Genomic DNA, 26,291 nt, shown 5'->3' with positions numbered 1-26,291 from the left:
GAATGCTGTTTTATGATGGCAATTATACATGCACTTCAGGATGTGTGTTAATGGGAATAACTCCACACCTCGAGTTATGCAAAGCACTTAGCAAACACACATCATTTTACCCAGCATAATTATCACAAAAGTATATAGTAATTAGACAGATACAATGGTTTCTTGTTCAGAAGAAAAACATGCCTTTCATTTCCTCCATTGGACACAGGACTGGGATTAGAGAAACACTGTACATTCCATAAGTAGCATGAATTCAAATTTTATCAATGAAAAGAAGAACTTGCTTGTGGTTGGATTTTCTGGCCATCTTGACTGTGTGAAATTAGAAATTATGTGCTATTTATGTAAGGCAGTGGAACCAAGTCAAACAAATCACTTTTAACTCCTTGGCGCTGGGAGCTGGAGAGTCAGAGAGTAAAGTCCGTTGCCAGGAACGGATGCATTCTGAATCTCTAACCTAAAAGGATTAGCTGCTTATGACAATTAAGGTCCTAAAAAAATCTTGTGCAATAATCAAGACTGAAACTGCAAAAATAAAAGGCTTCTCATGTTTCCCCTGCCCCACAGCAGTTTGGTGACTAGGAAGCTGGGGTTTTGGACTTTGGCTGAGAAGCCTTCAAGTTCTTCCAATATTAAATACCCTTGGGGGATTTAAATGAGATGTTTCCCATGGAATCAAAAAAGAGGAACTTTATTCTCTATAGATCAGTGGTTTTCAAACTTTTTGTATTTGTGACCCCATTCACACAGCAAGCCTCTGAGTGTGATTCTCCCCTTATACATTAAAAATGGGGGGGTGGGGGAGAATAATTTAATTTAATGGGGGCTGGGAGCTGTCAGCTCTCAACCTCCATGTAACCACCTTGTGACCGACCCCCTGAAGGATCACAAGCCCCAGTTGAAGAACCCCTGCTATAGATGTACTTCAATCATTCTCGTCACTTACTGCAGTAATTCTCATCAGTGAGAATAACGTACTGTAATTTAGTGTGATGATTTCCTTCCAATGCAAAATCTCACAGTACTGTGTCCTAAACCCATTGCTGCAACACAATTGATGTTTTAGTGGCTCTTATTTAGGGATAATACAGCTATTCTTACTTAGGCAAACTCCCATTCAATCAGTATTCTGCCTGAGTCATGACTATAGCATTTGGCCCATATTAAACATCATTTTATTGAGTTCATCAGTGTTTCCACTTAATGTTGAATTGTTTGCCCCTTGCTTTTGCTTGAAAGTATAGATGTTTAAAAAATATTTGTATTTGGCTTCAGATTTGATTCTTTGCTTTAATACTTACCAGAAATGCAAAGGAAAGAATGTCTTAAACAGGGATTGAAGCAAGGAGGGGCAAAGACTCTATCCTGCACTGTCTGATAAATCAACTGAACAGGAATAATCAATTAAATTACAGAGAAGAATAAAACACAGGGCAAGGCAAAGCAGATAGAAAGCTGCCACAAAAGCTTTTACAACCAGATCTTTGGAAAACAAAACTAGCTCTTTCTTAGTGCGGGAAGATAAATGAAGTGACTGTTTGCACAGACTGTTTGTTTGTAACAGGTCATTTTCATCCTGCAAGGTTAAAAATAATGCGAATGCTTCCTAGTGTGATCTCTAACAGGCATTGGGTCTATATGCAACCCTTCTATATGCAAGCAGTTCCATTAAGTTAATGGGACTATTCAAAGTGAGTAAGGGCTGCTGGATCTGACTCACTGGACAATACATTTGTTAGTGTGGGGAATTATTTCAGTTAGTAATAATTACTGCAGAAGGGAGATCAGTGTTTGAGTACCTGGCCATTTACTAATGTATCATGATACTTTATTATACTTCCTCAAACAATTACACAGTTTCACTTTAGTCCAGTTTAGTCAGTTTCACTGTAGTCCCGGGTGTACGGGGTGCACTGTAGTCTAGGGTGTACAGTTTCACAGTAGTCCTGGGTGTGCTTACCATACTGTGGAATTTTATAAAATTGCTGACAAGACATGCAATGTCACATTAGTTGGGAAATTATTTCCAGAAAAGACTCATTTTAACAAGGAATTTAAAAAAACTATGTATTGGCTAACCATTGAACAAACTGTTTGTCCGAATTAGTTTGTTTTTTCTACTGTTCAAGAAAGACTGGTATGTTTCCAAAAACATCATCTTTCTTTTGCCTCAGTAACATCTGTTTATACAGTTTACATTTTTCACTTTTTCAGATTCGTTCTTGTCTAGTTAACCATGATCAGGTCTCTCTATAAAGTGAATTCTTCTAATCACTGTTAAGCTACATGTGAAGATATTAACATTTCACTCATTTGGAGACTCGGCATGTCAATACCAGTTAACTAACTACCTTGACTAAGGGGCAGATTTTTAAAGGTTTTTAGGCACTTAAAAATACAAATAGGTCCCTAGTGGGATTTTCAAAAGCACCTAAGCAATGAGAGTTATGTGTCTAGTGTGATTTTCAAAAGCATCCATCTGTATCTTTAGGCACCTAAATACCTTTGAAAATCTGGCCCTGAGTAACTAGCCTGAATCTTAGCTTTGTATGGTACCAGACATGGAAAAGTGTGGCATTATAGTTTCTACAATATGCAAAATTTCCCTTACAAAAAACGGGGTACCTGTGGACATTGCTGGCAAACAGAACTCTTAGTAAAATATATTGTTTCACGTACTCTACCTGTGGGCTCACTCAAAATTCCTGGATGAAAATGCTGTTAATCATCGGTGCAGTATGCATCCAGATGTGGATACACACATTGTGGCTTGGGCCCATCTTTAAATTACACACTTTCCATTAATGTCATTCTTGGAAGGGAATTACCATTTTATTATCCAAATGATGCATTCTAGACAGAGAGAGAGAGTGTTTTAAATGGCAGAGAGTTTAGAACCAAATTCTTAACAATTTAAACACAACCACTAATATTCCATATTAGAGCAGGAAACAATACAGATTACCTTTTGAAAGACCTGTTTATTTGAATGAAGTTTAAATGCCAGCCAAGGGTTTTTGGTGTTTATTTTAATTGTGCTGTATGAATAAGTGATCATTAAAGGTGGGGTGTTTTTTTCAGAGCTGTCATGAGAACCATAACGACGTATAATAAAATCCACTGTTTGGCATTTTGGAATCTTTTCTTCTTATGCCTTTACTGGGTAAAGGAACAAACAGATAAACTGTCATGCAAATGCTATTGCAGAAGAAAACATGCCTAGGACGGCATAGGAGGTAAAAAAAGAGCAAGGGAGCAGCAACATTTTTGCAGGAATGTAAAGGACTTTTATGGGGACCATCCCCCCCCCCCCACACACACACACACTAAACCATTAGGACAGTATAGGACACTCACCTAAAGGAAACGAGTTTTTGTTACTAGAATGTTAAGATTAGGACCTCATCCTGAGATACGTTCCACAGGGGAATGTCCTGACTATTACCGGAAATGCCATTGAGAATTCAGCCAGTGAATAGATTCACTTTTCCCTCTAGTTTCAATGCCTTCGCTTTGGAATAGAGTTTATAATGTTTGCAAAAGACACCACATGTCACAGGAGACATAAAAAGGCCTGTCCGCTTGCAATCTCTAAAAAACCCACAGCGCTTTTTGCAAGAAGAGTGTTGTTAACCTTAGTAGGACACCAGTCAAATTCCAGCTTAGAAACCAGTAATTACATTCTGCCTATCTTCAGTTTCTTCGCTCTCTTTCTTAAGCCATTTTGTAGTGTTTCTGTGTTCTGTCAAATAGTTGCTACTGTGTGGGTCATCAGAGATTTAGCTGCTTTTTAGCAGTGGAGAGAAAAGTAGATAAGAGGAACAACAATAAATGAATAAATAAATACATAAAATCACATGTATTTACTTGAACTTTATCCATGTTCCTGCCTCTTTTTTATATTTGCTTTCCAGGCACATTGCAGCAGTTGAGTTTTACTTATACAAATGCTCATGAAAAGTAAATTTTAAGCTTGCATGTTTCAGTATTCACCCAGGGCTGAAGCATGGCCCAGCTACCATGGTGGCACAAAGGTAAAAGATGTCTCCTTTCGCCTATGCACCAGCTACTGAGATCATGGGTAGCAGTGTGGGTGTGGAAGCAGGTTCCACAGTGCAGGAAGGGGTGGGCAGTGAGAAGAACCTTGGCTCTACTCCCTCCAGCCCACTCAGCAATGTAGCTGCCTTGGCTTGCCAAGGGTTGTATACTGAAAGGGGATAGACCCGGCATAGTTTTCTCCCTTCCTCAAGTGGCAGAAAGTCAGGAAGAGAGTCTATGACTGGGAGATTCAGAATTACCCTCCTAGGCTGCTCCAAGGGCAGCATAACCCCGTGTTGCTCTTGATGCTGGGCAGATCATCATGTGACCATCTAGCCCTGTGAAAATAGTACATTCTATATAGGATGTTGGAATACTGCTCATCACAGCATATGTATGCAGCTCCCCAAATCTCTTGTTATAGCACTTACCACAGAGGCAGTTAAATAAGCTAGAGAAGTCTCTAGACAAGCCCCTTTCAATTAAGACTTCACCTGCTTGGTGTGAATGTAATTTTGTGATGTGCAGTTAAATTTAAAAGCTTTAGCCAGTCAATAAATCTAGCAATCATCTAATTTGTGTAGAAATGATGCCTTGGCATAGTTCTGCATGATCCAGAAAGGAAATTGTTTAACTTCCCTCATCCTGTTTATCTTCTACCTCTTTCTAAGAGACTCGAAGCCCTAGAGACATGTTCAAGCCCTTCTCCTGTTAATAAGATGCATACTCCTCCGTGACGTGATCCTGCCAGAGGCCGAGCATTCTGGCCACGATCCACTTAAGCACATGCTTAACTATTGAAGTCAACAGGATATCTCACATGCTTAAGTGCTTTGTTGAATCAGGGCCAAAGTGCTCAGAATCTTGTAGGATCAAACCCCTAATAAGGGAACAAAAACCAAACCACGTCACTTATGTGGCTAATCACAACCAATCAACACCTTTCAAATGATATGGAATACTTGAAGCAAACTATTTGCCATCGATCTATAAAGTAAGGTACACATACAAGAAATGATTTGAGTAATTTTGAATATGGAATAAATTAAAGGAAATTAGTCTGCTTGTTTCCAAAAGTAGACTGAATTTAGTTTTACATTATTCACTGTAAATAATTTGCTCAGCTCTGATAAAGATCCCTTTAGCAACACAGTTTGTATATTTAGCTAGTTACATTTGTCTAATTTGTTGGGGTCCTTTGTGATGAAAGACACAACATATAAATACACAGTATTATCATATACTAAACCAATAATTTGGCTTAAATTTGTTACTTGTACTTGAAACATTCCGAGTTAGATCTTTTCATGCTACCAATAAAAGCTTTATTATTTCTAGTTTCATAGTCTTCTTTTGATCTTTTTTTTACCACATGTAGGCACATTTCTTTCCACTGTGAATTATCACCCACACCACGTTGTTCCAAATTCTCTGGCAAACACAGAGATAAGTTCAGCATTACTGTACAAGGGGAATCTGTAGCTGAAAAGCTTGAGTTTTCATTGGAATTAAATCCTAGACTATGCTATTCTTGTTGAAGAAGTCTGCTTTGAACTATATAATGGGCCAAATTCTCCCTGTGCACCAAACTTCAATTGCCAAACTTGAACACATTTTATGTAAATCTTTTGTACAGATTTACATAATGTGTGCATAAGAACATAAGAACGGCCATATTGGGTCAAACCAAAGATCCATCCAGCCCAGTATCCTCTCTACCGACAGTGGATAATGCCAGGTGCCCCAAAAGGAGTGAACCTAACAGGTAATGATCAAGTGATCTCTCTCCTGCCGTCCATCACCATCCTCTGACAAACAGAGGCTAGGGACACCATTCCTTAACCATCCTGGCTAATAGCCATTAATGGACTTAACCTCCATGAATTTATCTAGTTCTTTTTAAACCCTGTTATGGTCCTAGCCTTCACAACCTCCTCAGGCAAGGAGTTCCACAGGTTGACTGTGCGCTGTGTGAAGAAGAACTTCCTTTTATTTGTTTTAAACCTGCTGCCCATGAATTTCATTTGGTGGCCCCTAGTTCTTATATTATGGGAACAAGTAAATAACTTTTCCTTATTCACTTTCTCCACATCACTCATGATTTTATATACCTCTATCATATCCCCCCTTAGTCTCCTCTTTTCCAAGCTGAAAAGTCCTAGCCTCTTTAATCTCTCCTCTTATGAGACCCGTTCCAAACCCCTAATCATTTTAGTTGCCCTTCTCTGAACCTTTTCTAATGCTAGTATATCTTTTTTGAGATGAGACCACATCTGTACGCAGTATTCAAGATGTGGGCGTACCATGGATTTATATAAGGGCAATTAGATATTCTCCGTCTTATTCTCTATCCCTTTTTTTAATGATACCTAACATCCTGTTTGCTTTTTTGACTGCCGCTGCACACTGCGTGGACGTCTTCAGAGAACTATCCACGATGACTCCAAGATCTCTTTCCTGATTGGTTGTAGCTAATTTAGCCCCCATCATATTGTATGTATAGTTGGGGTTATTTTTTCCAATGTGCATTACTTTACATTAATCCACATTAAATTTCATTTGCCGTTTTGTTGCCTAATCATTTAGTTTTGTGAGATCTTTTTGAAGTTATTCACAGTCTGCTTTGGTCTTAACTATCTTGAGCTGTTTAGTATCATCTGCAGACTTTGCCACCTCACTGTTTACCTCTTTCTCCAGATCATTTATGAATAAGTTGAATAGGATTGGTCCTAGGACTGACCCTTGGGGAACACCACTAGTTACCCCTCTCCATTCTGAAAATTTACCATTTATTCCTATACTTTGTTCCCTATCTTTTAACCAGTTCTCAATCTATGAAAGGATCTTCCCTCTTATCCCATGACAACTTAATTTACATAAGAGCCTTTGGTGAGGGACCTTGTCAAAGGCTTTCTGGAAATCTAAGTACACTATGTCCACTGGATCCCCCTTGTCTACATGTTTGTTGACCCTTTCAAAGAACTCTAATAGATTAGTAAGACATGATTTCCGTTTACAGAAACCATGTTGACTTTTGCCCAACAATTTATGTTTTTCTATGTGTCTGACAATTTTATTCTTTACTATTGGTTCAACTAATTTGCCCAGTACTGACGTTACACTTACCAGTCTGTAATTGTCAGGATCACTTCTAGAGCCCTTTTTAAATATTGGTGTTACATTAGCTATCTTCCAGTCATTGGGTACAGAAGCTGATTTAAAGGACAGGTTACAAACCCTAGTTAATAGTTCCACAATTTCACATTTGAGTTCTTTCAGAACTCTTGGGTGAATGCCATCTGGTCCCGGTGACATTTTACTGTTAAGTTCATCAATTAATTACAAAATCTCCTCTAGTGACACTTCAATCTGTGACAATTCCTCAGATTTGTCACCTACAAAGGACAGCTCAGGTTTGGGAATCTCCCTAACATCCTCAACCGTGAAGACTGAAGCAAAGAATTCATTTGGTTTCTCCACAATGACTTTATCGTCTTTAAGTGCTCCTTTGTATCTCGATCGTCCAGGGGCCCCACTGGCTTAGCAGGCTTTAGCAGGCTTCCTGCTTCTGATGTACTTAAACAACATTTTGTTATTACCTTTTGAGTATTTGGCTAGATGTTCTTCAAACTCCTTTTTGGCTTTTCTTATTTCATTTTTACACTTAATTTGACAGTGTTTGTGCTCCTTTCTATTTACCTCACTAGGATTTGACTTCCAAATTTTAAAAGATGCCTTTTTATCTCTCACTGCTTCTTTTACATTGTTGTTAAGCCACGGTGGCTCTTTTTTAGTTCTTTTACTGTGTTTTTTTAATTTGGGGTATACATTTAAGTTGGGCCTCTATTATGGTGTCTTTGACTAGAATGAAATCCCTGCAAGCTGCATGGACACTTTTCACTGTACCTTTTAATTTCTGTTTAACTAACCTCCTCATTTTTGCATAGTGCCCCATTCTGAAATTAAATGCCACAGTGTTGGGTTGCTGAGGTGTTCTTCCCACCACAGGAATGTTAAATGTTATTATATTATGGTCACTATTTCCAAGCGGTCCTGTTATAATTCTCTCTTGGACCAGATCCTGCGCTCCACTCAGGACTAAATCGAGCGTTTCCTCTCCCCTTGTGGGTTACTGTACCAGCTGCTCCAAGAAGCAGTCATTTAAAGTATCGAGAAATTTTGTCTCTGCATTTCGTCCTGAGGTGACATGTACCCAGTTAATATGGGGATAATTGAAATCCCCCACTATTATTGAGTTCTTTATCTTTAATTCTTTTAATTCTTTCTCCTTAATTCTTTAATTAGTTCTTTTTCTTTAATCTCCCTTAGATTAGAGAGGCTATCAAAATTGTGCAAACTTGGCAATTTAAGTTGGGTATGCAGGGAGAACTGGAATGTAAAGGAAAGTCTACAGAAAACTATGACTGGCTTTAGTGAAACTCTGAAAACTTAAGATGAACGTTTTGGAGGTGCTAGCCATACAAGCCATAGTCTGTCACTAAGTTCATTGTTTTCAAGCAATGGACTCTTTTAAATAAGTTTTCACAGTCCATTTGCTCATAAACAAATATCCTCATATGGAGAGCAACAGTATCCTGGTTGGCACTCATTGGTACTCTTACACCAACATGTGTCAACAAACATGCACAGAACTGAATAATAATAATAATACTATACCCAACCTCATATATAATGCTTTTCAGCCATAGAGCTCCAAGTTCCTTACCTAGGAGGTCAGTATCATTAACCCCATTTTACAGATGGGTAAACTAGAGGGCACAGAGATGAACTGACTTGCCCAAGGTTTCCTAGCAGTCCAGTGTCACCGCTGGTAGTAGAACCCAGCATTTCCAAGTCCCGGTCCAGTGCTCTATCCACTAGGTTGCATGAGCTCAAATACAAGGAAATAAATGCCCTTTTATCTCTCAGAACAATAGTGAGGCACATTGGCTGGGTGGGGTGGGACTGTCATACTGCTACTGCCCACAATATACCAATACCTATTCTAGCTATGCAAAAGACTTCAGTTTCCTAGATTGTTGTCCTGACACCCTTCAGCAGCAAAACATTCACTGTGATGTAGGAAAAAAAGCATCTGAGGCAAAGAAAGAAGTTGTCTGTGGTAATATGATAGAAAAAATAAACCACATTTGATAAATTATTCACATAGCCAGCACCAGGAGGAAAACACAGCAGCACAGAAACATGGAGTATGTTGGCAGAGAAAATGAGTAGAGGTTACTTATTTTTTTAAGGTTTTTTACTATTATTTTGTTTATTTTACAATCAACTTTAGAATCATTTTAACCAAAAATCCCAGCTGAGGAGTAGTAACAATATCAACTAAAATTGTTTTTGGTATTCAAAACAAAACTAAGCTTCAAGCACTGGTTTGACATTACAAGATTTAGCAGATGTAGGCTATATGCCTACAGGTCTAGAGTTACCCATATCAAGCCTTATTTAAATAAGGTTTTAATGGTTTAGGCAAAGCATTCCAAACCCGGGTGCTTAAAGTTGGGATTCTAAATCCATATTTATGCTCCTGCATAAAAATGACATGAGTCTGAAGGGTGCTGAGCTCCTGGAGCTCCCCAGGACTTTTGTAGGAGTTAAGGGTGTAAAGAAGCTTGAAAAATGCCAATTATTTGGCATTGGGAATTTAAAGAAAAAAATCTTCTTTTCATTTTTGTCACAATTTCCCATTGATTACTCAGTTTTTTAATTAAAACTGAAATTTTTGGGTTTAGAAAAGTTAAAACATTGTTTTCTGTTTGTTTTATGTAAAAAAAACCTAGAACATTATGTCTTTGTTTTTTGTTTTGTTTTGTTTTGCAAAAATCTAAATTACTTTTAATCTAAAACTTTTCAATGAGTTGGCACCTCTGAAAATCAACTCAATTCTATTCAGGCACCTAGATATGGATATAAGGCACCTATTTAGGCGAGCATTTAAGCACACGCTTAAATCCATCCCAATTCAAGGTAGCGAGGCAGCGTTTTTTTGTTAGTCTCTTTAATTTCAAAAGTTATAGTTACAAGGAATAGCAAGGTTTTCTGCTAAAACTAGCTATGATAATGAAAGAATCTTACTGCATATTGGCTATTCTTACTAATATTAACTTCACAAACAACTTTTCATATGTGACTTCCAGGCATGACTATAGATTATAGTGAATTAACTTCAACTGTCTATAATTCTGAATCATGAGCCTTGGTGACTCTGCCATTAGATTAATCAACAGCTTGAATTGGTTGCCCATTGCATTAGCAGCAAGAGTTACTATTGCCATGTTTATAGTTGATAGATGAACAAAAAAATCCAAAGAAAAGTACAGTAGTGATCTCAGTGGGGACCAATGCACATTGCTGATGGGAAAAGCTACAGTAAGTTTTTCTTTTGCGTGTGTTTAAATCTCACAGATATACACTATCTTATAGATAAAAACCCTAGAGTCACACAATTTACACTCATAGTTAGCGCCCTAATAAAGAAAAAGGAAATGTATTTTCAAAGGTTTAGAAAAGTTTCTCACTAGGTTTGGCTTTCATACCTCAGATACACTAGATCTATTTGTTTTCAAATATATTGGGATATAGTTATTTTTAAAGGTGATGTTGTTACTAAACATGTATCTTGCAAAACAAAGCATGATATTTTTTATATCTGTTACTCTGCCAAAGCAAAAACATCCCTCCAACCATTGAAAAAGTGCATTGCTAACCTAGAGACTGTTTTTCCCTCCCACATTTCAGTTTTCTATTCCAAATCATGGATGCTATAAAGTTTTTTTTTTATTGGTGGGTTTTGGGGTTATTATTATTTTTTTATTTCCTTTCAGTCTTCTTGCTAGCCAAAATGCCTGAACTCCTTTTTTCGCTCAAACTCTCCAAAAATGTCCAGAGACAATACCTGGAAAATTTTAGTCCCAAATGAACAAGTTTAGGAAAATCAGCTCAATGAAAAAGGCCCTTTAGAATGGAAACACAGCAAGTAACCTTAACTGTATCTATTACTATTCATGCATTCCAGCCATGACTGGTTATATATATATATATGTTGAAACAAGTATTTGAAGTAATTTTAACTGTTTATAAAACTAAAAAAAAAAGAAGGAATATGGTTTTGGTGTGGCAGTTATGTCTAGGGGGTCAGTGGTCAGGTTGTTATTGGGATATGAAATGTGAATGATAAAAAAACAACAACAGAAAACATGAGCAGTAACACTGGTCTACAATTTTTGAGAAGTCGTCTGCTTCAGAGATAAAATGTGCTATTTATTATGTATTTTGATGTGCTGAATTCAAATATGACAATTAAAACAACTGATTGGCTACTGTTTCTAAGATATTTAAGTTTTTACATTTTATGTCATGTATATTGTGTAGATAGTAGAGTTTTAATCATAAATTGTAAACCTAGGTCTTTTCATGTGTTTATGGTTGCTTTACATGATAATATTTCACCTGACCCGTTTATGTAACACTTTAAAAATCAGCAAAAGGGTTATATAAATAAAATTTATTATGAAACAAAAGGCAAAAAACTATTCTGTACATAGTTTAGTCCTATTCAGTGTCTACTCGGCGCTTCTTGACTTGTCTCTTGTATTCATTAAATGGAGCATCTCTCGTCACTGTCCAGCAATACTCTGCAAGCATTGATGGGCTCCATTTGCCCTGATAGCCTTTCTCCATTGTTGCAATGTCCCGGTGAAATCGCTCGCCGTGCTCGTTGCTCACTGCTCCGCAGTTCGGTGGAAAAAAAACTAGATGAGAGTGCAAAAAATGTATCTTTAGTGACATGTTGCAGCCAAGGCTTTTGTATGCCTTGAGGAGGTTTTCCACCAACAACCTGTAGTTGTCTGCCTTGTTGTTTCCGAGAAAATTTATTGCCACTAACTGGAAGGCTTTCCATGCCGTCTTTTCCTTGCCACGCAGTGCATGGTCAAATGCATCATCTCGAAGAAGTTCACGAATCTGAGGACCAACAAAGACACCTTCCTTTATCTTAGCTTCACTTAACCTTGGAAATTTTCCACGGAGGTACTTGAAAGCTGCTTGTGTTTTGTCAATGGCCTCGACAAAGTTCTTCATCAGACCCAGCTTGATGTGTAAGGGTGGTAACAAAATCTTCCTTGATTCAACAAGTGGTGGATGCTGAACACTTTTCCTCCCAGGCTCCAATGACTGTCGGAGTGGCCAATCTTTCTTGATGTAGTGGGAATCTCTTGCACGACTATCCCATTCGCAGAGAAAACAGTAGTACTTTGTGTATCCAGTCTGCAGATCAAGCAAGAGAGCAACAAGCTTCAAATCGCCACAAAGCTGCCACTTTGGTCATAGTTTATGCACCTCAAAAGTTGTTTCATGTTGTCATAGGTTTCCTTCATATGGACTGCATGACCAACTGGAATTGATGGCAAAACATTGCCATTATGCAGCAAAACAGCTTTAAGACTCGTCTTCGATGAATCAATGAACAGTCTCCACTCATCTGGATCGTGAACGATGTTGAGGGCTGCCATCACACCATCGATGTTGTTGCAGGCTACAAGATCACCTTCCATGAAGAAGAATGGGACAAGATCCTCTTGACGGTCACGGAACATGGAAACCCTAACATCACCTGCCAGGAGATTCCACCGCTGTAGTCTGGAGCCCAACAGCTCTGCCTTACTCTTGGGTAGTTCCAAATCCCTGACAAGGTCATTCAGTTCACCTTGTGTTATGAGGTGTGGTTCAGAGGAGGAGGATGGGAGAAAATGTGGGTCCTGTGACATTGATGGTTCAGGACCAGAAGTTTCATCCTCTTCCTCTTCCTCGTCTGACTCAAGTGAGAATGATTCTGGTGCATCAGGAACCGGCAGTCCTTCTCCGTGGGGTACTGGGCGTATAGCTGATGGAATGTTTGGATAATGCACAGTCCACTTTTTCTTCTTTGACACACCTTTCCCAACTGGAGGCACCATGCAGAAGTAACAATTGCTGGTATGATCTGTTGGCTCTCTCCAAATCATTGGCACTGCAAAAGGCATAGATTTCCTTTTCCTGTTCAACCACTGGCGAAGATTTGTTGCACAAGTGTTGCAGCATATGTGTGGTGCCCACCTCTTGTCCTGATCTCCAATTTTGCTGCCAAAATAAAGGTGATAGGCTTTCTTAACCATAGTGGTTATACTGCGCTTTTGTGATGCAAAAGTCACTTCACCACAAACATAGCAGAAGTTATCTGCAAAATCTTTTTTTTTATCTGCAAAACCTTTGCAAAATCAAACACTGACAAATAAGAGAGCATGACACTGTATGATTTCTAGAGCTGATATAGGGCAATTTGTTCAGCAGAGTGATGTAAGCTTTGTTATGATTGCATCATCCATGACTTCTAGGAATAACATGATGCAATTCATATCATGTATGACGCAATACCAGCTTCAGATTGCATCATTCATTGTTTTGCCTAAAAAGCAAGTACTGTCCAAACCCAGTCATAGATTTATTCATAGATCCAGTCAGAGATGTATTTTAGTCATTTCTGGTTTAAATTGAGATCCCTTCCCTTTATAACTCACTTATCCTCCGCCATTCCCAAGTCAAGGGTCGTATATACTGACCCAATAGCATATCTTGAAAACTAGAGCCAATCAACAATTTTAAGCATCATTTTCGTTCTCAGTGACCCAGAATTAGTAAAGTTTGACTACATTTATTTCAGAAGCATTTTGGCTGTAGAGCAGTGTTATAATTAGAGATATTACAGACTTTCTTCACACCAGCCCAGCAACAATCTCATTTGAATCCAGCCGCAGGAAGCTTCTTGGAAAGTTGTGCTTTGAGTTCACTTCTTAGCTTCCCGGTAGAGAGACAAAGAGGTTGCCACTGCCTGAATGGATAGGCAGGAAGGAAGAAAGGAATGAGGTGTGAGCAGGGTATCTGTATGCCCAGGTGGAAAGATCAGATTACAGGTGGGGAGCTGGACAGAGCCCCACAGTTCCCACAGAATTTCCTACCTGGCCAAAACCTGGAAATACATTAAATATTATGTTGAAAGCCTAATTTCATGAGATTTCCAGACCGAGGATTAGCTCAACTCCCGACTGGTCAGTTAGGATACTTAACCAAAGCAAACTTCGAAACCTCAAGATTCATAGAATCATAGAAATGTAGGACTGACAGGGACTTCGAGAGGTCATCAAGTCCAGCTCATCTATGGTTGTTCATATGGAGGTGTTCAATGGCCTATTTGAAATATTAGTGGTCTTCTCCGGTTCTTGGTGGACAGGTAACCAGGCCTCATTCAATCTGTGACAAAGCCAACAGCAATACTTTTATGTAATGACTAGCGAGTGTATTGAATTTAAAGTTTGAATGGATCTATAAGTGGTCTGCCTTATGTAAGTATACTTTAAAAGAGTAAATTGCTGATTATCAGATAGTAGGAGATCAATAAGAAGATTCACTATATAGTCATTCATCAGAGACTTCAGATGGTTAATAGAATAGTACTGAGTTTTCAGGTCTCTAGATGCCAGATGATGGACTGCATGTGGTATGTGTTTGTCTCAGGAGCGGGAGCAAACAGAGAATAGGCAATAATTGAATGAATCAGAACAGATGAAATCAGATGAGACCTACTTGGAGATGCACTGTGAGTGTGTATCTCACTCTGACTGGTACGTCTAATGGCAAAGCCACAATGGTCAGATTCAAGTGAGAATACCTACATTTTTAAAAAATATGACAGAAAATAATTAGAACACAGTTGAGTGTTTCTTCATTCATTTCTTATTGAAAACCTTTGGGCTTCGAGAGCAGTCATGAAAATAATTAGCATATATGTTGTTATGAAGACAACAGCTACAAAAATCCATTTTGAACAAACTTCCAATCAGTCTTTCTTACCAAATACAATTTTTGTTGGCTTCAGAGATCACTTAGTTTCTCTTTAATTTGTAATCCCTCTCTTCTGCTTCCAAATTGCTCATAGCAGTCTATTGCCAGATCAACCCTAAAGCCATCAAAGGTATTTCTTTTCCATTCCAGAAAACCATAATCATGCACTTGGCATGAGCAACTCTGGTGTATCAAGTTAATTACTATATAGACATTTAATTTTATAGCCACTATGCACAGAAATATGAATACTCCAGGAAAACAACAAGATGCATTTATACCACCATGTTTTCTGTCTCAGTTCTTCATTGCTCTTTGTTTTGCCCTAGTCTGCTTTATCATACAGTCTGGATTGAGATGAATGGTTATAAATTTTACGCCTGCCACTACAATTCTGTATGGAGCTCTCAGAGAATTTTTACTAAAAATCACACTGATAATTATGGAATTGCTGTTGTAGAGTCTGCACCATTGAAGTCATGGGAGTTTTGCCACTGGCTTCAATGAGAGCAAGAGCAAGCCTTTAGTATTGTTCCTAAGAGCTGTGACTAGACTTTCAGTTGGCCACATGTGGAGGCGGTTTCATGATACATTCTGAAAGTATAAGGTTCAGGGAATTTTCACGTGTCCAAACACAGATTTACCGAGTGGTGCCATGCAGCAGCATTGCAATGTTCTGACAACGTAAACAGTTACAGACGGTTGGCACTGAATCATTCCCATCATTCCCAAGATGTTTGGCAGCATAAACCATGGGGATTTTTTCTCCCTTTCATCAACACTTAAATTTCTGCTAAATCCCTTTATTTTATTTTTTTAGTTCATCCTTACTGCGCTAACACATGGATTAAGTTATTGACATGTTTAATATTCTCTTCTTTTCATTCATGGGAACTTTAAATGCTTATGAGCAGCAAGGAACTGACACTTCCAAAGTTCTTAAAATCCCTTGGTTTTATATCCAGAAAAGCCAGGAAAGCTGCAGATGGCTAAAGCATAACTGTAATGTATGTTTTCCTCTTCCTTTTTGTATTGCTGTTTTGTTCATTTAGACACTAGTATGAGTCGATATCACGTCCAGTGGTTCCCAGAATCCTGTGTGTACAATGAAACTAAAGGGCCTGAAAAAGCAACTGGCCTGACCTATGTAAGTTGAAATTCAGTCCCTTGCTTAACTTGTAGTGGTTTCCAGTCATCAAGGATGGGGAAAAGGAAGAGGGAAGTGATATGTAATAGCATGCAGAATGTTTTATACCTGTCATTGGTACAGTAGGAGTGGTTTTTTTTACTTCACTGCAGAGTAGTGATATATTTGGGTTTGTTGATTTAACCAAACATGAAAGGTAGTCTAAATGAATGTACTGCATTCAAATGCTTTACATGGGTATCTGAAGTGTTCATATTACACTACAAGGCAAACCTGATCCATGATTAGCACTCCTGGGAACCACCACTATACAAATACAAATATTGAATTTTAATCAAAATAAGCAGCTAGGCTTGTTTTCAGATATAGGGAGGATCCACAAGCAAGGCTCCCCCTGAGAAGAGTAAGAGATGAAGAAAAAACCTCACATGGTAGATGCTAGACATTAATGCTGGAAGGTGCAAAGATATCACAGTGATTCTCCATCACTGGCAATTTTAAAATCAAGATTGGATTTTGTTTAAAAGATATGCTTTAGTTCAAACAGGAATTAAATTCGGGGAAGTCTTATGGCCTGTATTATGCAGTAAGTCAGACCAGATGATCACAGTGGTCCCTTCTGGCCTTACAGTTGATGAGTGCTGCAGTATAAGAACCTGAATAGAAGAGAGAAAGTTTCTAAATTATTATAGTTCTGTATAAATAAATATTATATCCCAATTATATTTTAGCAATGACATTTCTTCCTACTGAATGTATTGTCCAATCTAGTACCACTCTACTCAAGTAATATGCTATACAAACATTACATTACTAAAATTGATACACCACACTCAAGTCAGTGAATAATGAAAGAAACTTTAAGAAAACTTGATCAGCCTTTCTTTTTTACCCTGTGCCATAATAAGAAGTCAACTCATTGAAGTTAATGGCAAGCAAAGTTAGACTAAATCAAAGGGAATAGTTGGAATTTACTACTGTCAGAGAGTCAAATACTGTCGATGGATTTAAAAAGAAGACAGATAATTTTGTGATCAGTAACAACATTTGGAGTTATGCATGCTAATGTAAGGGAAAGCTAATATAATTAAATAAGTTTATTGCCACTAGAGGTCAGGAAAGATTTTTTTTCTCCATGAACAGCATTGCACGACTGGCCAGGTGCATTATGGTTTTTTGGTTTTCCTATAAATTATTTTACAGTAATTAGTCTAGTCTGATTTGGAAAACCCTGTGTCTATTTGTAAATTCCAATCAATACACTGAGATATTGAATATTATTCTAAAATAGTTAAGAAACTACCTTCGATAAACACATGGTTGCAAAGGGCCTGATGCTGAAAACCATACTCCGTTTAGGTCTGATCCTGCTTCCAGTGATGTCAATGGCAAAACTCCCATAGACTTTACTAGATGTACAATCTGACTCTTGAATAATCTTAAATAGGAATTACAGGAGTCAGGTTTGCAGGATCAGCTTCTAATACTGTAATATTCTACTTCGGATGTATCCCGAGCAATCTAATATGACAAATAAGGGGCCTAGTCCTACAATACTTACTCATGCCAATAGTTAACTCAGCATCAAAGTGGTGATTTGTTTACAAGTGCTGTTCTAAAGGGACTGCACTGGAATGTTTCAGTAATCTATTAGTCATGCACTTTTCATGTATGCAGTGTTGCTGTATCTGTGTTGGTCCCAGGATATTAGAGAGACAAGGTGGGTGAGGTAATATCTTTTATTGGCCCAACTTCTGTTGATGAGAGAGACAAGCATTCAAGCTTACACAGAGCTCTTCATCAGGTCTGGGAAAGAAACTCACAGTGTCACAGCTAAATACAAGGTTTGAACAGATAGTTTAGCATAAGTAGTTAACACAGATTTCAAGGGATCATTCAAGATGAAGTGGCCTGCTAAAATATGTTGAAATATGTGTTAACTACTTATGCTAAACAATCTGTTCAAAGCTTGTATTTAGCCGTGACACTTTGAGTTAGTATCCCAGACCAGAAGAAGAGCTCTGGGTAAGTGCATAAGCTTGGTCTCTCTCACCAACAGAAGTTGGTCCAATAAATTATATTACCTCAGCCACTTTGTCTCTCTAATGCACTTCCCATGTCAGTTATGAGAAAATTACTTAGCTTAACTCTAACACTCTTCAGCTGTTTTCAAACACAGAGTACAAAACTTTCAGAAACACCTAAGTGCCGTAAAGAACTGAAAATCAGTGGGACTTGGGAACCTAAGTCACTTAGGTGACTTTCAGAAATTTTACCAGAAGCTAGAATTTCTCTTATTAAACTTGATTTGAACAAAAACATGTAGGCTGGGTTTTTCAAAGGTGTCAGGGGTCTTGTTTAGTTGTTGCCTTAAAGATATCCTTCTACATATAACTGTGTTTTATTGCTCAGTTGTGGATCCTTTCCTGCTTAGAGGGATAACGTGCTTTATCAAAGGGTGGAAGTAGGATGTCCTCAAGGAAAGACGTATAAGGCCTTCTTGGGATTTGTATGCACGTTAAAAGGAGTTCTTAAATGTAGATTAAGCCTGTCTTTCATCTCAGTTTAAATCAGCTTCCTTACATTTATTTAATTGGATTAGCATTTTTCATCCTCACACTGCCATTCCCCACTGCCATCGTGCCAAGGGATTGTTCCCTGTGTTAAAAGTTAGCTACTTTGATGCAGCATGACTAAGGTACTGTATAGGATTGAAGAAAGTATCCAACCACTATAATAATGTTTTCTGATTATAATTTAATAATAATATAGGCAATATTTGCTTTGTTCTCTGAATAAAAAAACACATTTGTATGTGCTAATCATGTAGAGAAAAATGCACTTTACTAGAAAAAAAAACATTTAATCTTATGCCAACATTATGGTTTTAAAAAAAGGTTTATTCACAGCATATACTGTTTTTCTTGGTCTAGGAAAACTACATAATTCTTCAGGACCTGTCATTTTCATGTAAATATAAAGTGACCGTTCAGCCAGCAAGATCTAAAGGTCGTTTGAAGGCTGAAAGTATTTTCTTTACCACCCCACCTTGCTCTGCTCTTAAAGGAAAAAACCACAAGCACATTACTTGTCCTGCTGAAGGAGGTAAGTCACGGTCTGAAGAACTTGCAGAGTAGATTTCAAGTGCACTTCTAGGCACTCAAAAACAAGTTTTGTAAAACAATTCTCAAATGTGTTTTGAAAGACTCAGAATAAGTAGAGGAGACTTATTTTTGTGTATCTGAATGTCCAGGTAATTACCAGGATACCCTGGTAAGTAATGTTTTTCAACATTAAAGAGTCTTTGAATTCTTTTAGTAGGAAATTTGTCTAACAAATACTTTCAACATTTTTCCTCGTTACAAATGCAATCAAATTAAATACATAGGGGTGTGGTTTTACCAACTTGACAAGGCTATCATAGTATTGGTTGGTCACTTAGATAAGAATTTCAGGGGATTATTCAATATATTGTAGCAGTATTATTGTAGCAATGATTTACATTGCTATTCTTTTTTTAAGGACTTGTTTGTGCTGGAAAGTTTTATCAGTTATACAGATAGAATTATACAGATATTAGTTATACCTTTATAACCCACCTCGTGAATGCTCTTATTCCAGTATAAGAGGGCTGTTTTTGGTTTAACTTATCCCCTTTCCCAAATAAGCTATAGCAAAAAAAAAAAGCATTTTTATACTGGTATAAATGTCCACACAGAGAGTTATACTGGAATAACTGTATCAGTTTAAATTCAAACCCTAGGTTATATCCAAAACTACTTTCCTGTGCTGACAAGGCCTAAGGCTGTACGTTTTAATTGCCAGTGCTTTGCACCTTGTGTAGTTATTTACACCTGTCCAACGTGAGTGTAAAATGCTCCCGTTTTGAATTGACAGATTGTATACCACTTTGCACAGGTAAGTGACCAAACAAAATACAAATCAGTTAATAATCAAGCTATGGGACTATACTACACTTTTTACCAGATGCAATACTGAGACGTTACCTTGAAACTCTCCTAAATTAGAGAGTTTATGCTGTTGCCTCTTCAGAAGTATCTTAAGAAAAGTATCTTAAGAAAAGAGGTGGTAAAAAGTTGGCAGAGTCCTGAGTAAACTAGATAAAGAAATGCAATAGACACATCAAGAAACAGACTGTGACCCTGGGATCTCAAGCTATATTAACACTGTTTCAGCAGTTCCTCAAAATTTAACTTATCCTCTTGCCTCAAATTTTTGCAGCATCGGTTCTCCCTAAAGTGCTGGCCAAACCCGAGAATCTATCTGCCTCTTTCATTGTTCAGGAAGTAAATATTACTGGTCACTTTTCGTGGAAGATATCAAAGGCAAATCTTCATCAGCCCATGACAGGGTTTCAAGTCACCTGGGCAGAGGTTACTACAGAGAGCAGACAAAACAGCTTACCCAACAGCATCATTTCCCAATCACAGATACTGCCAGCAGTAAGTTTTTTTCTTTTTATTGCTGGGGGCATTGCATGTTTGTGTGCATGGCTAATTTTGTATTTTTAGTCATGATTTAGCTGCCAGGCACCATTGTGTTCTCTGGTTCTGCATGTGTGTCTGAGCAAAAAATGGGTTCACTTTCCCCCCCTTGTTTGGGATACATCTCCAGAACAACTACTTATCTTGATGACACATCAAACATTGTAATGTGTATGATTGTCAAATTAGCAACCATATTTGAGATATGCCTTAATGAAGGCAAAGATCATCTAGGCAGCAGAAGATATTCTTCTTTTGATGATCAGGCCGGTCTCTTCCTAGGATAGTAAGGATTTGTTAATTCTTTGATATCCAGGATGGAAACTTAGTGGGGTTACCCTGTGTAGCGGGGTGAACGCCCGCTCCAGCCCTGAAGGGGTTGGAAAAGCCCTGCAGAGGGCTGGGGCTGAGTAAAGGAGCTAAACCCCGGCTGATTGGGGAAGTGGCTGCAGCTGGGGCCACGCCCCAAACTGAGCCACTCAGCCTTATAAGAAGGCCAGGTTAGGCAGAGCTGAGAAGTCTCCCTCTGACTGCAGAGAGAGATAGGCCTGGCTGCAGGGAGCTCATCTGGGAACCTAGAGTGAGGCAGGGCTGGGGAAAGGCCTTGGGGGCTGGGAAGCCCTAGGCCAGCAACTCCCCAGGCTGCAGGGCCTGGTCCTAGGCCCATATAGGTATTGGGGTTGCAGAGGGGCAACCTGAGGGTGGGTAAAGGCAGCCAGTCCAAACCCCTTGTTGCTGGTGATGATTGGCTGATAGACTGCAGTCTGCCCCAGGGCGCTGGGGCTAGATGGTGACTGGCAGTAGCCATAACTGAGGTGACATTGGGATGGGGGGTGGGGGTTCCCCTGGGTGGGGACACCCAGAGAGAGAGATTGGGGTACTGCCAGGGGGGCAGCACCCAAGCCAAGGGCACTGGGGTCTGGGAGGGACATGGGGGCCAACAACAGGTGGGACACTGGGCCTGCAGAGGGCGCTCTGGATGCTGGTGAGCTAATTCCTGAGACGACCAGTAGGAGGTGCCGCAGGGGTGAGTCCACGCCAGATTACACTCTGAATGCAAGATAATTTCTCTCTCCTTTGCATTAACCTTCCCTCTGCTCCATCTGGATATGTGCTTTGTGGAAAATAAAGCTCTTCTCCCTTTTCTGCAAATTTGTACAAAAGTATAAAGGGACACACCCTCACACTGACCGAGAGGGGACTAGCAAGTTTCTCTGGGCCTGTTCTACACTAACAAGATGCAGTTGTGAGACTTGTTCTACCGGGGATGGGTGGGGGGAAGGGAGCGAGGAGCTTAAAAGGGAAAAGCCACCTCAGGAAGGCCTGGAGGAAGAGGAAAAAGGCTGCCCTGCCCCGGCTTGGCTTGCTGAGAGGGAGACAGCAACAAGCCTCATTGCTCCTGAAGCTGCACAACCCAGCCACAGAGCAGCATGCCCCATGGAGCGCAGAGGCTGGAGTTGGACGCTGTTTAGACTAAGCCTAAAGGGCTGACTCAGGAAGACTGCCTGAGATCCAGGTCACCCTTATTTCTCTTTAATTTCCCACAGACTCCCCTCTCCCAGAACGGAAGAAAGAGGGGAGGGAACTTTTCTTTAGTTTGTTTGCTCCAAGACCCCCTTGGGCATCTGTCAGGAGGTGAGAAAAAGACATTGCAAGGACCTGAAGCAGAGTCTGGAGGGGACTTGAGGGGATCCTTGTCCCCCTTACGCGGACAGTTAAATAATGGTAATTCAAAATAGAACTAGATCTCTGTTCATATAAAGTGGGAGAAGATTTAACTTGCACTATTCTCCCTTTTCTTTGCAAGGGCTCCAGTTCCTCCCGTGGTAGTAGAAGCAGCAAGCAGGAGGGAGGCCATTCAAGAGATGTTGCCAGCTCCAGCAGAGGCAGAGGTTGCTACTAAGCACCCTGGGCCTGATCCAAAGCCCAATGAAGACAGTGGTCTTTCCATTGACTTCAGTGAGCTAGATCAGAACAAGTGTGCTGCGCATACTTTAAATGCTCTGTCTGCTGGCACAGCAATTTCTTCCGGCAGGCAATTCCTGGAATGCTAGGTGTAGCTACCAGGTGGAGCTTGCTTTGTGTTTGTTCAGTGTTTGGTTCCACAGACCTTAGTTTAATGCCACTAGTTCAGTCCTAGGACTAGTCCAGTGGATGGCTGTCTGGTGATTCAGCAGCCCAAACGACCTTGGGAAGAAGTTGAATTGAAGGTCTGATTCTTCACTGCATTTCCTTGAGTCATTTACAAGTGTTCATTCTCATTTGGAAATATTTTACACCTAATCTGCACTTATTTGTCTGACTGTAAATGATCGCACAAGGTGCAAAGCAGTGAAAAGTCTGGCCCAGGGTTAATTAATACTTCAACTCTCACCACTTCAAAAATGGGATTAAAAATTCAGGGCCTGTTCATTAGCCTGGGTAGCTGAGTGGATCTATACTAATTTTCACCAGCTGAGGCTCTTGCCCTTGACTCAAAAAGGCCATCAGTTTACAAATCAATGGCAACTAAAGACAGACATTGGCTTCAATAAAATATTTCATAAGATGTACAATGTACTTGTTATTTGAAAAGTAAATAAAACCTAGAAATAAACTCCATTCATGACACTGACACTTTAATTTCAGGAAACTGACTAGAAAATTGAAGTTGGAAGTACACTACGGTCACGGTTGGCTTAATTACCTCTTTCATGGGTATGAATGTAGCTAGGTTGACCTAAGATTTAGGTGTAGACCAGGCCTGAGAACTGGCTTTATTTCAAATTCTTGCTCTGCCACGTATTTTTTGATACCAACTCTTTAGGAACATGTAACCAAACCAAAAGAGTAGTGAACTACATAATAAATGTATGAAATCTTTAAAATAAAATCATAAGAAAACAATCTGTGGGAGTTGCAACACAATTTTAAAACAAGTATGTATGTGAGAAAGAAAGTATCTACTTAATGTACAATTTCTGGATGGAGCAATTGGGTCTATTATTTCTGGTAGACATACAAATTTATTCCGTTCATATATTTTTAGGATCATTATGTGCTGACTGTCCCCAACCTGAGGCCATCAACGCTTTACCGATTAGAAGTGCAAGTGCTGACAACAGGCGGGGAGGGGCCAGCCACAATAAAATCTTTCCGAACACCTGATCTGCTGCCATCTTCACCCCACAGTAAGTGTTGTGATCTGACATAAAAGTATTTGGACTAGTGTACGTGCAGAGAAAGGCACTTAAAACATTGTCTACTGCAACAATTAAAACAAAGTCATGGGATTCTACTGCTCTAACTCTTTATACAGTGAGCAGTCTTAAACTGTTCTGTTTTTAGAGATATTATGGATTCCAGGGATAGTCCCTATAATTAAAATGGAGAATCCTGCTGGAACATTTAATGGCTCTGAAACCAGAATGAACTTTTTAATTGCATCCATTGATTTACTGTACAGTTTTTGTTTCCCCCGATATATAAATACATATAAAGGGTAAGTGAACGCAATAATTTTAGAATATTTAGCACGTGAATAATGCTAGTGTTTCTCATAATCACTATCTTCCCTCTAATGTAACACTGCAAATTTGCACCAAGGCTTAGTAGAAACAGCGGCAAAAAAAAAAAAAAAAAGATCAGAGCCACAAACTGTTAACCAAGGTACGTCCGTAAATATTCTGTTATGATATCTAATGATCAGTTACACAAATATTGGTTCAGGTTAAAAACAAACAATCCACCTATTTGGTATTATAGGCTAAGATGGTAGCTCAGATTATCCGTCTCCAAAACCTGTTAAATCCAGGTTGCTCTTTGCGGGGGTGGGGGAGGACTGCAAAAAGGTAGTTTAAGTGATCTGGTGATATTATCTCAGGACCTCAGGGTCATGTTGAGGCCATTGCAAAGTATTGTAGCAAAGAAACTACACGTGTGGCACAGCCAGTGCATTGCTTTGTGAGAAATCTATGGATAAGACATCTGGGATACAGTGGTACTGTAGAGAGAAATGCAAGTAGTAAACAATTGGCTGAATTTAGGAATTAAGGGTTCTACAGTGATCAGAGGACTTACCAGTATGCCGGGGCCTTTAAATCATCAGCGGCATCAGCCGCTGCAGAGGCGGCTGGGAGCCCCGGGGCTCAGGGGCGAATTAAAGGGCCCATGGAGCTCCGGGCCCTTTAAATCACCATGGGAGCCCTGCCGCCACTACCCCGGGGTGGCAGGGCTCGGGCGGTGATTTAAAGGGCCCGGGGCTCCAGCTGCTGTGAGGAGACCCGGGCCCTTAAAATCCCTGCTGGAGCCTGGCTGCCGGGGCCCTGGGGCTCCAGCAGCCGGGCTCAGGCAGGGATTCAAAGGGCCCGGTGCTCCTGCCACTGCGGGGAGCTCTGGGCCCTTTAAATCACCACCCAAGACCGGCTGCCAGAGCTCCGGCGGTGATTTAAAGGGCCCGGGGCATATGTCAGCACAGGCAGAGTTTTTTGCAGGTTCAGGGCCTTGTATGCAATTATTCCACTGAAATAATCCACTGATGGATGATCCAGTGGTTACAGTGGCAATCTGGGCTGTAAGAGATCCCGCTTCTAGTCTTGCTCTGCTGCAGACATTCTGTGTAAGTCACCTGGTATTTCAGTTTTCTGCCTGTAAAAGGGGGATAATAGCATTGCCCTGCCTTATAGAGGTGTTGTGGGGATAAAAATGTTAAAGATTGGGAGCCGCTCAGATACTACGGTGATGGGGGCCTAATTATTTTATCGTATATACAACAAAGGTTAAAAGTGGTGAATACCCTTTCTTCTTTATTTAGGGCCTCATCTGAAACAGCACCATCCACATCACTACAAGCCACCCCCAGAAAAATACTAGACTGCTTAAGATGATTAAACGAATAACTGAGAGAAAAACTGAGCTCCCACAAGACGACCAGAAAAATGCACATCTGTAGGAACAATGAATCAATTTTTTCCAGTGGAAGTTATCATCCTGTATGATTTGTAGCCACTTCTACATAGTTTAAGCATGAAGAATAGTGTTTGTACCAATCCCAGGATGAAATGTACAGCAACTATCATGAAGTACCATCCCTATTCTGCTAACTGAAGATTGCATCCAATTCAACACATCTGAGAAAAATCAAATGTATGTTTGTTGTAATAACATTTTGTTTCCTAGGTTTAAAGTAGATGGAAGGGGTGCAGTGAATAACAGAGGCTTTTGTTTTGCTAATCTTTATAACAATATCTGAGACATTGTTCTTTTATGTATACATAGCTTTGAAAGCCAGAGGCCAGATCTTCAGCTGGTGTAAATTAGCATCTCTCAGTTGAACTCAGTGGAGCTGAGCCAATTTACATCAGCTAAGCCTGTACAGTAAATAGTTTGCCATTAAAGGATATCTCCATTTACCTAAAATAAGTGCACAACCAAATAAGTAGGAATAACAGATACATACAGTTCAGTCTGCAATGGAAACTACTATTAACTTAACAACAACAAAAGTAGATCGTGCTAGCTGATGTATTTTCTTAGTAATATAGCTATATTTTCTGTGGAAATGGTATCATGAAGCTCTCTCCTTAACAAAATGTGTTAACAAGGGAGATTTTCAAAGGCACAAATGGCAGTTAGGTGACTAACTTCCACTGATGTTCTATAGTAGCTGGACACATGCCTTTGAAAATCTCCCCCAATTTTTTTTTTTAATATTTTGAAGGGAACCCTGT

The 26,291-nt window shown here is 39.4% G+C and overlaps 1 protein-coding gene across 1 annotated transcript in view; it reads left to right on the top strand.

Annotated features, from left to right (window-relative positions):
- Nucleotides 1-25,598, top strand: part of LOC113406022 (anosmin-1-like) — a 171,902-nt gene extending 146,304 nt beyond the window's left edge. The window contains exons 10-14 of the mRNA XM_026648102.1: nucleotides 15,984-16,078; nucleotides 19,012-19,183; nucleotides 20,321-20,541; nucleotides 23,612-23,753; nucleotides 25,376-25,598. Coding sequence (XP_026503887.1) covers nucleotides 15,984-16,078; nucleotides 19,012-19,183; nucleotides 20,321-20,541; nucleotides 23,612-23,753; nucleotides 25,376-25,434 — 689 coding nt within the window. The 3' untranslated portion in view covers nucleotides 25,435-25,598. The remainder of the gene's footprint in view (nucleotides 1-15,983; nucleotides 16,079-19,011; nucleotides 19,184-20,320; nucleotides 20,542-23,611; nucleotides 23,754-25,375) is intronic.
- The last annotated feature ends 693 nt before the right edge of the window (nucleotides 25,599-26,291 follow it).

The sequence above is a fragment of the Terrapene carolina genome, unplaced genomic scaffold (assembly GCF_002925995.2).
Source record: "Terrapene carolina triunguis isolate 2854851 unplaced genomic scaffold, T_m_triunguis-2.0 Scaffold22, whole genome shotgun sequence".
Classification (NCBI taxonomy): domain Eukaryota; kingdom Metazoa; phylum Chordata; order Testudines; family Emydidae; genus Terrapene; species Terrapene triunguis.
Note: the sequence above shows the minus strand (reverse complement) of the source record. Positions and strands in the feature narration are given on the sequence as shown.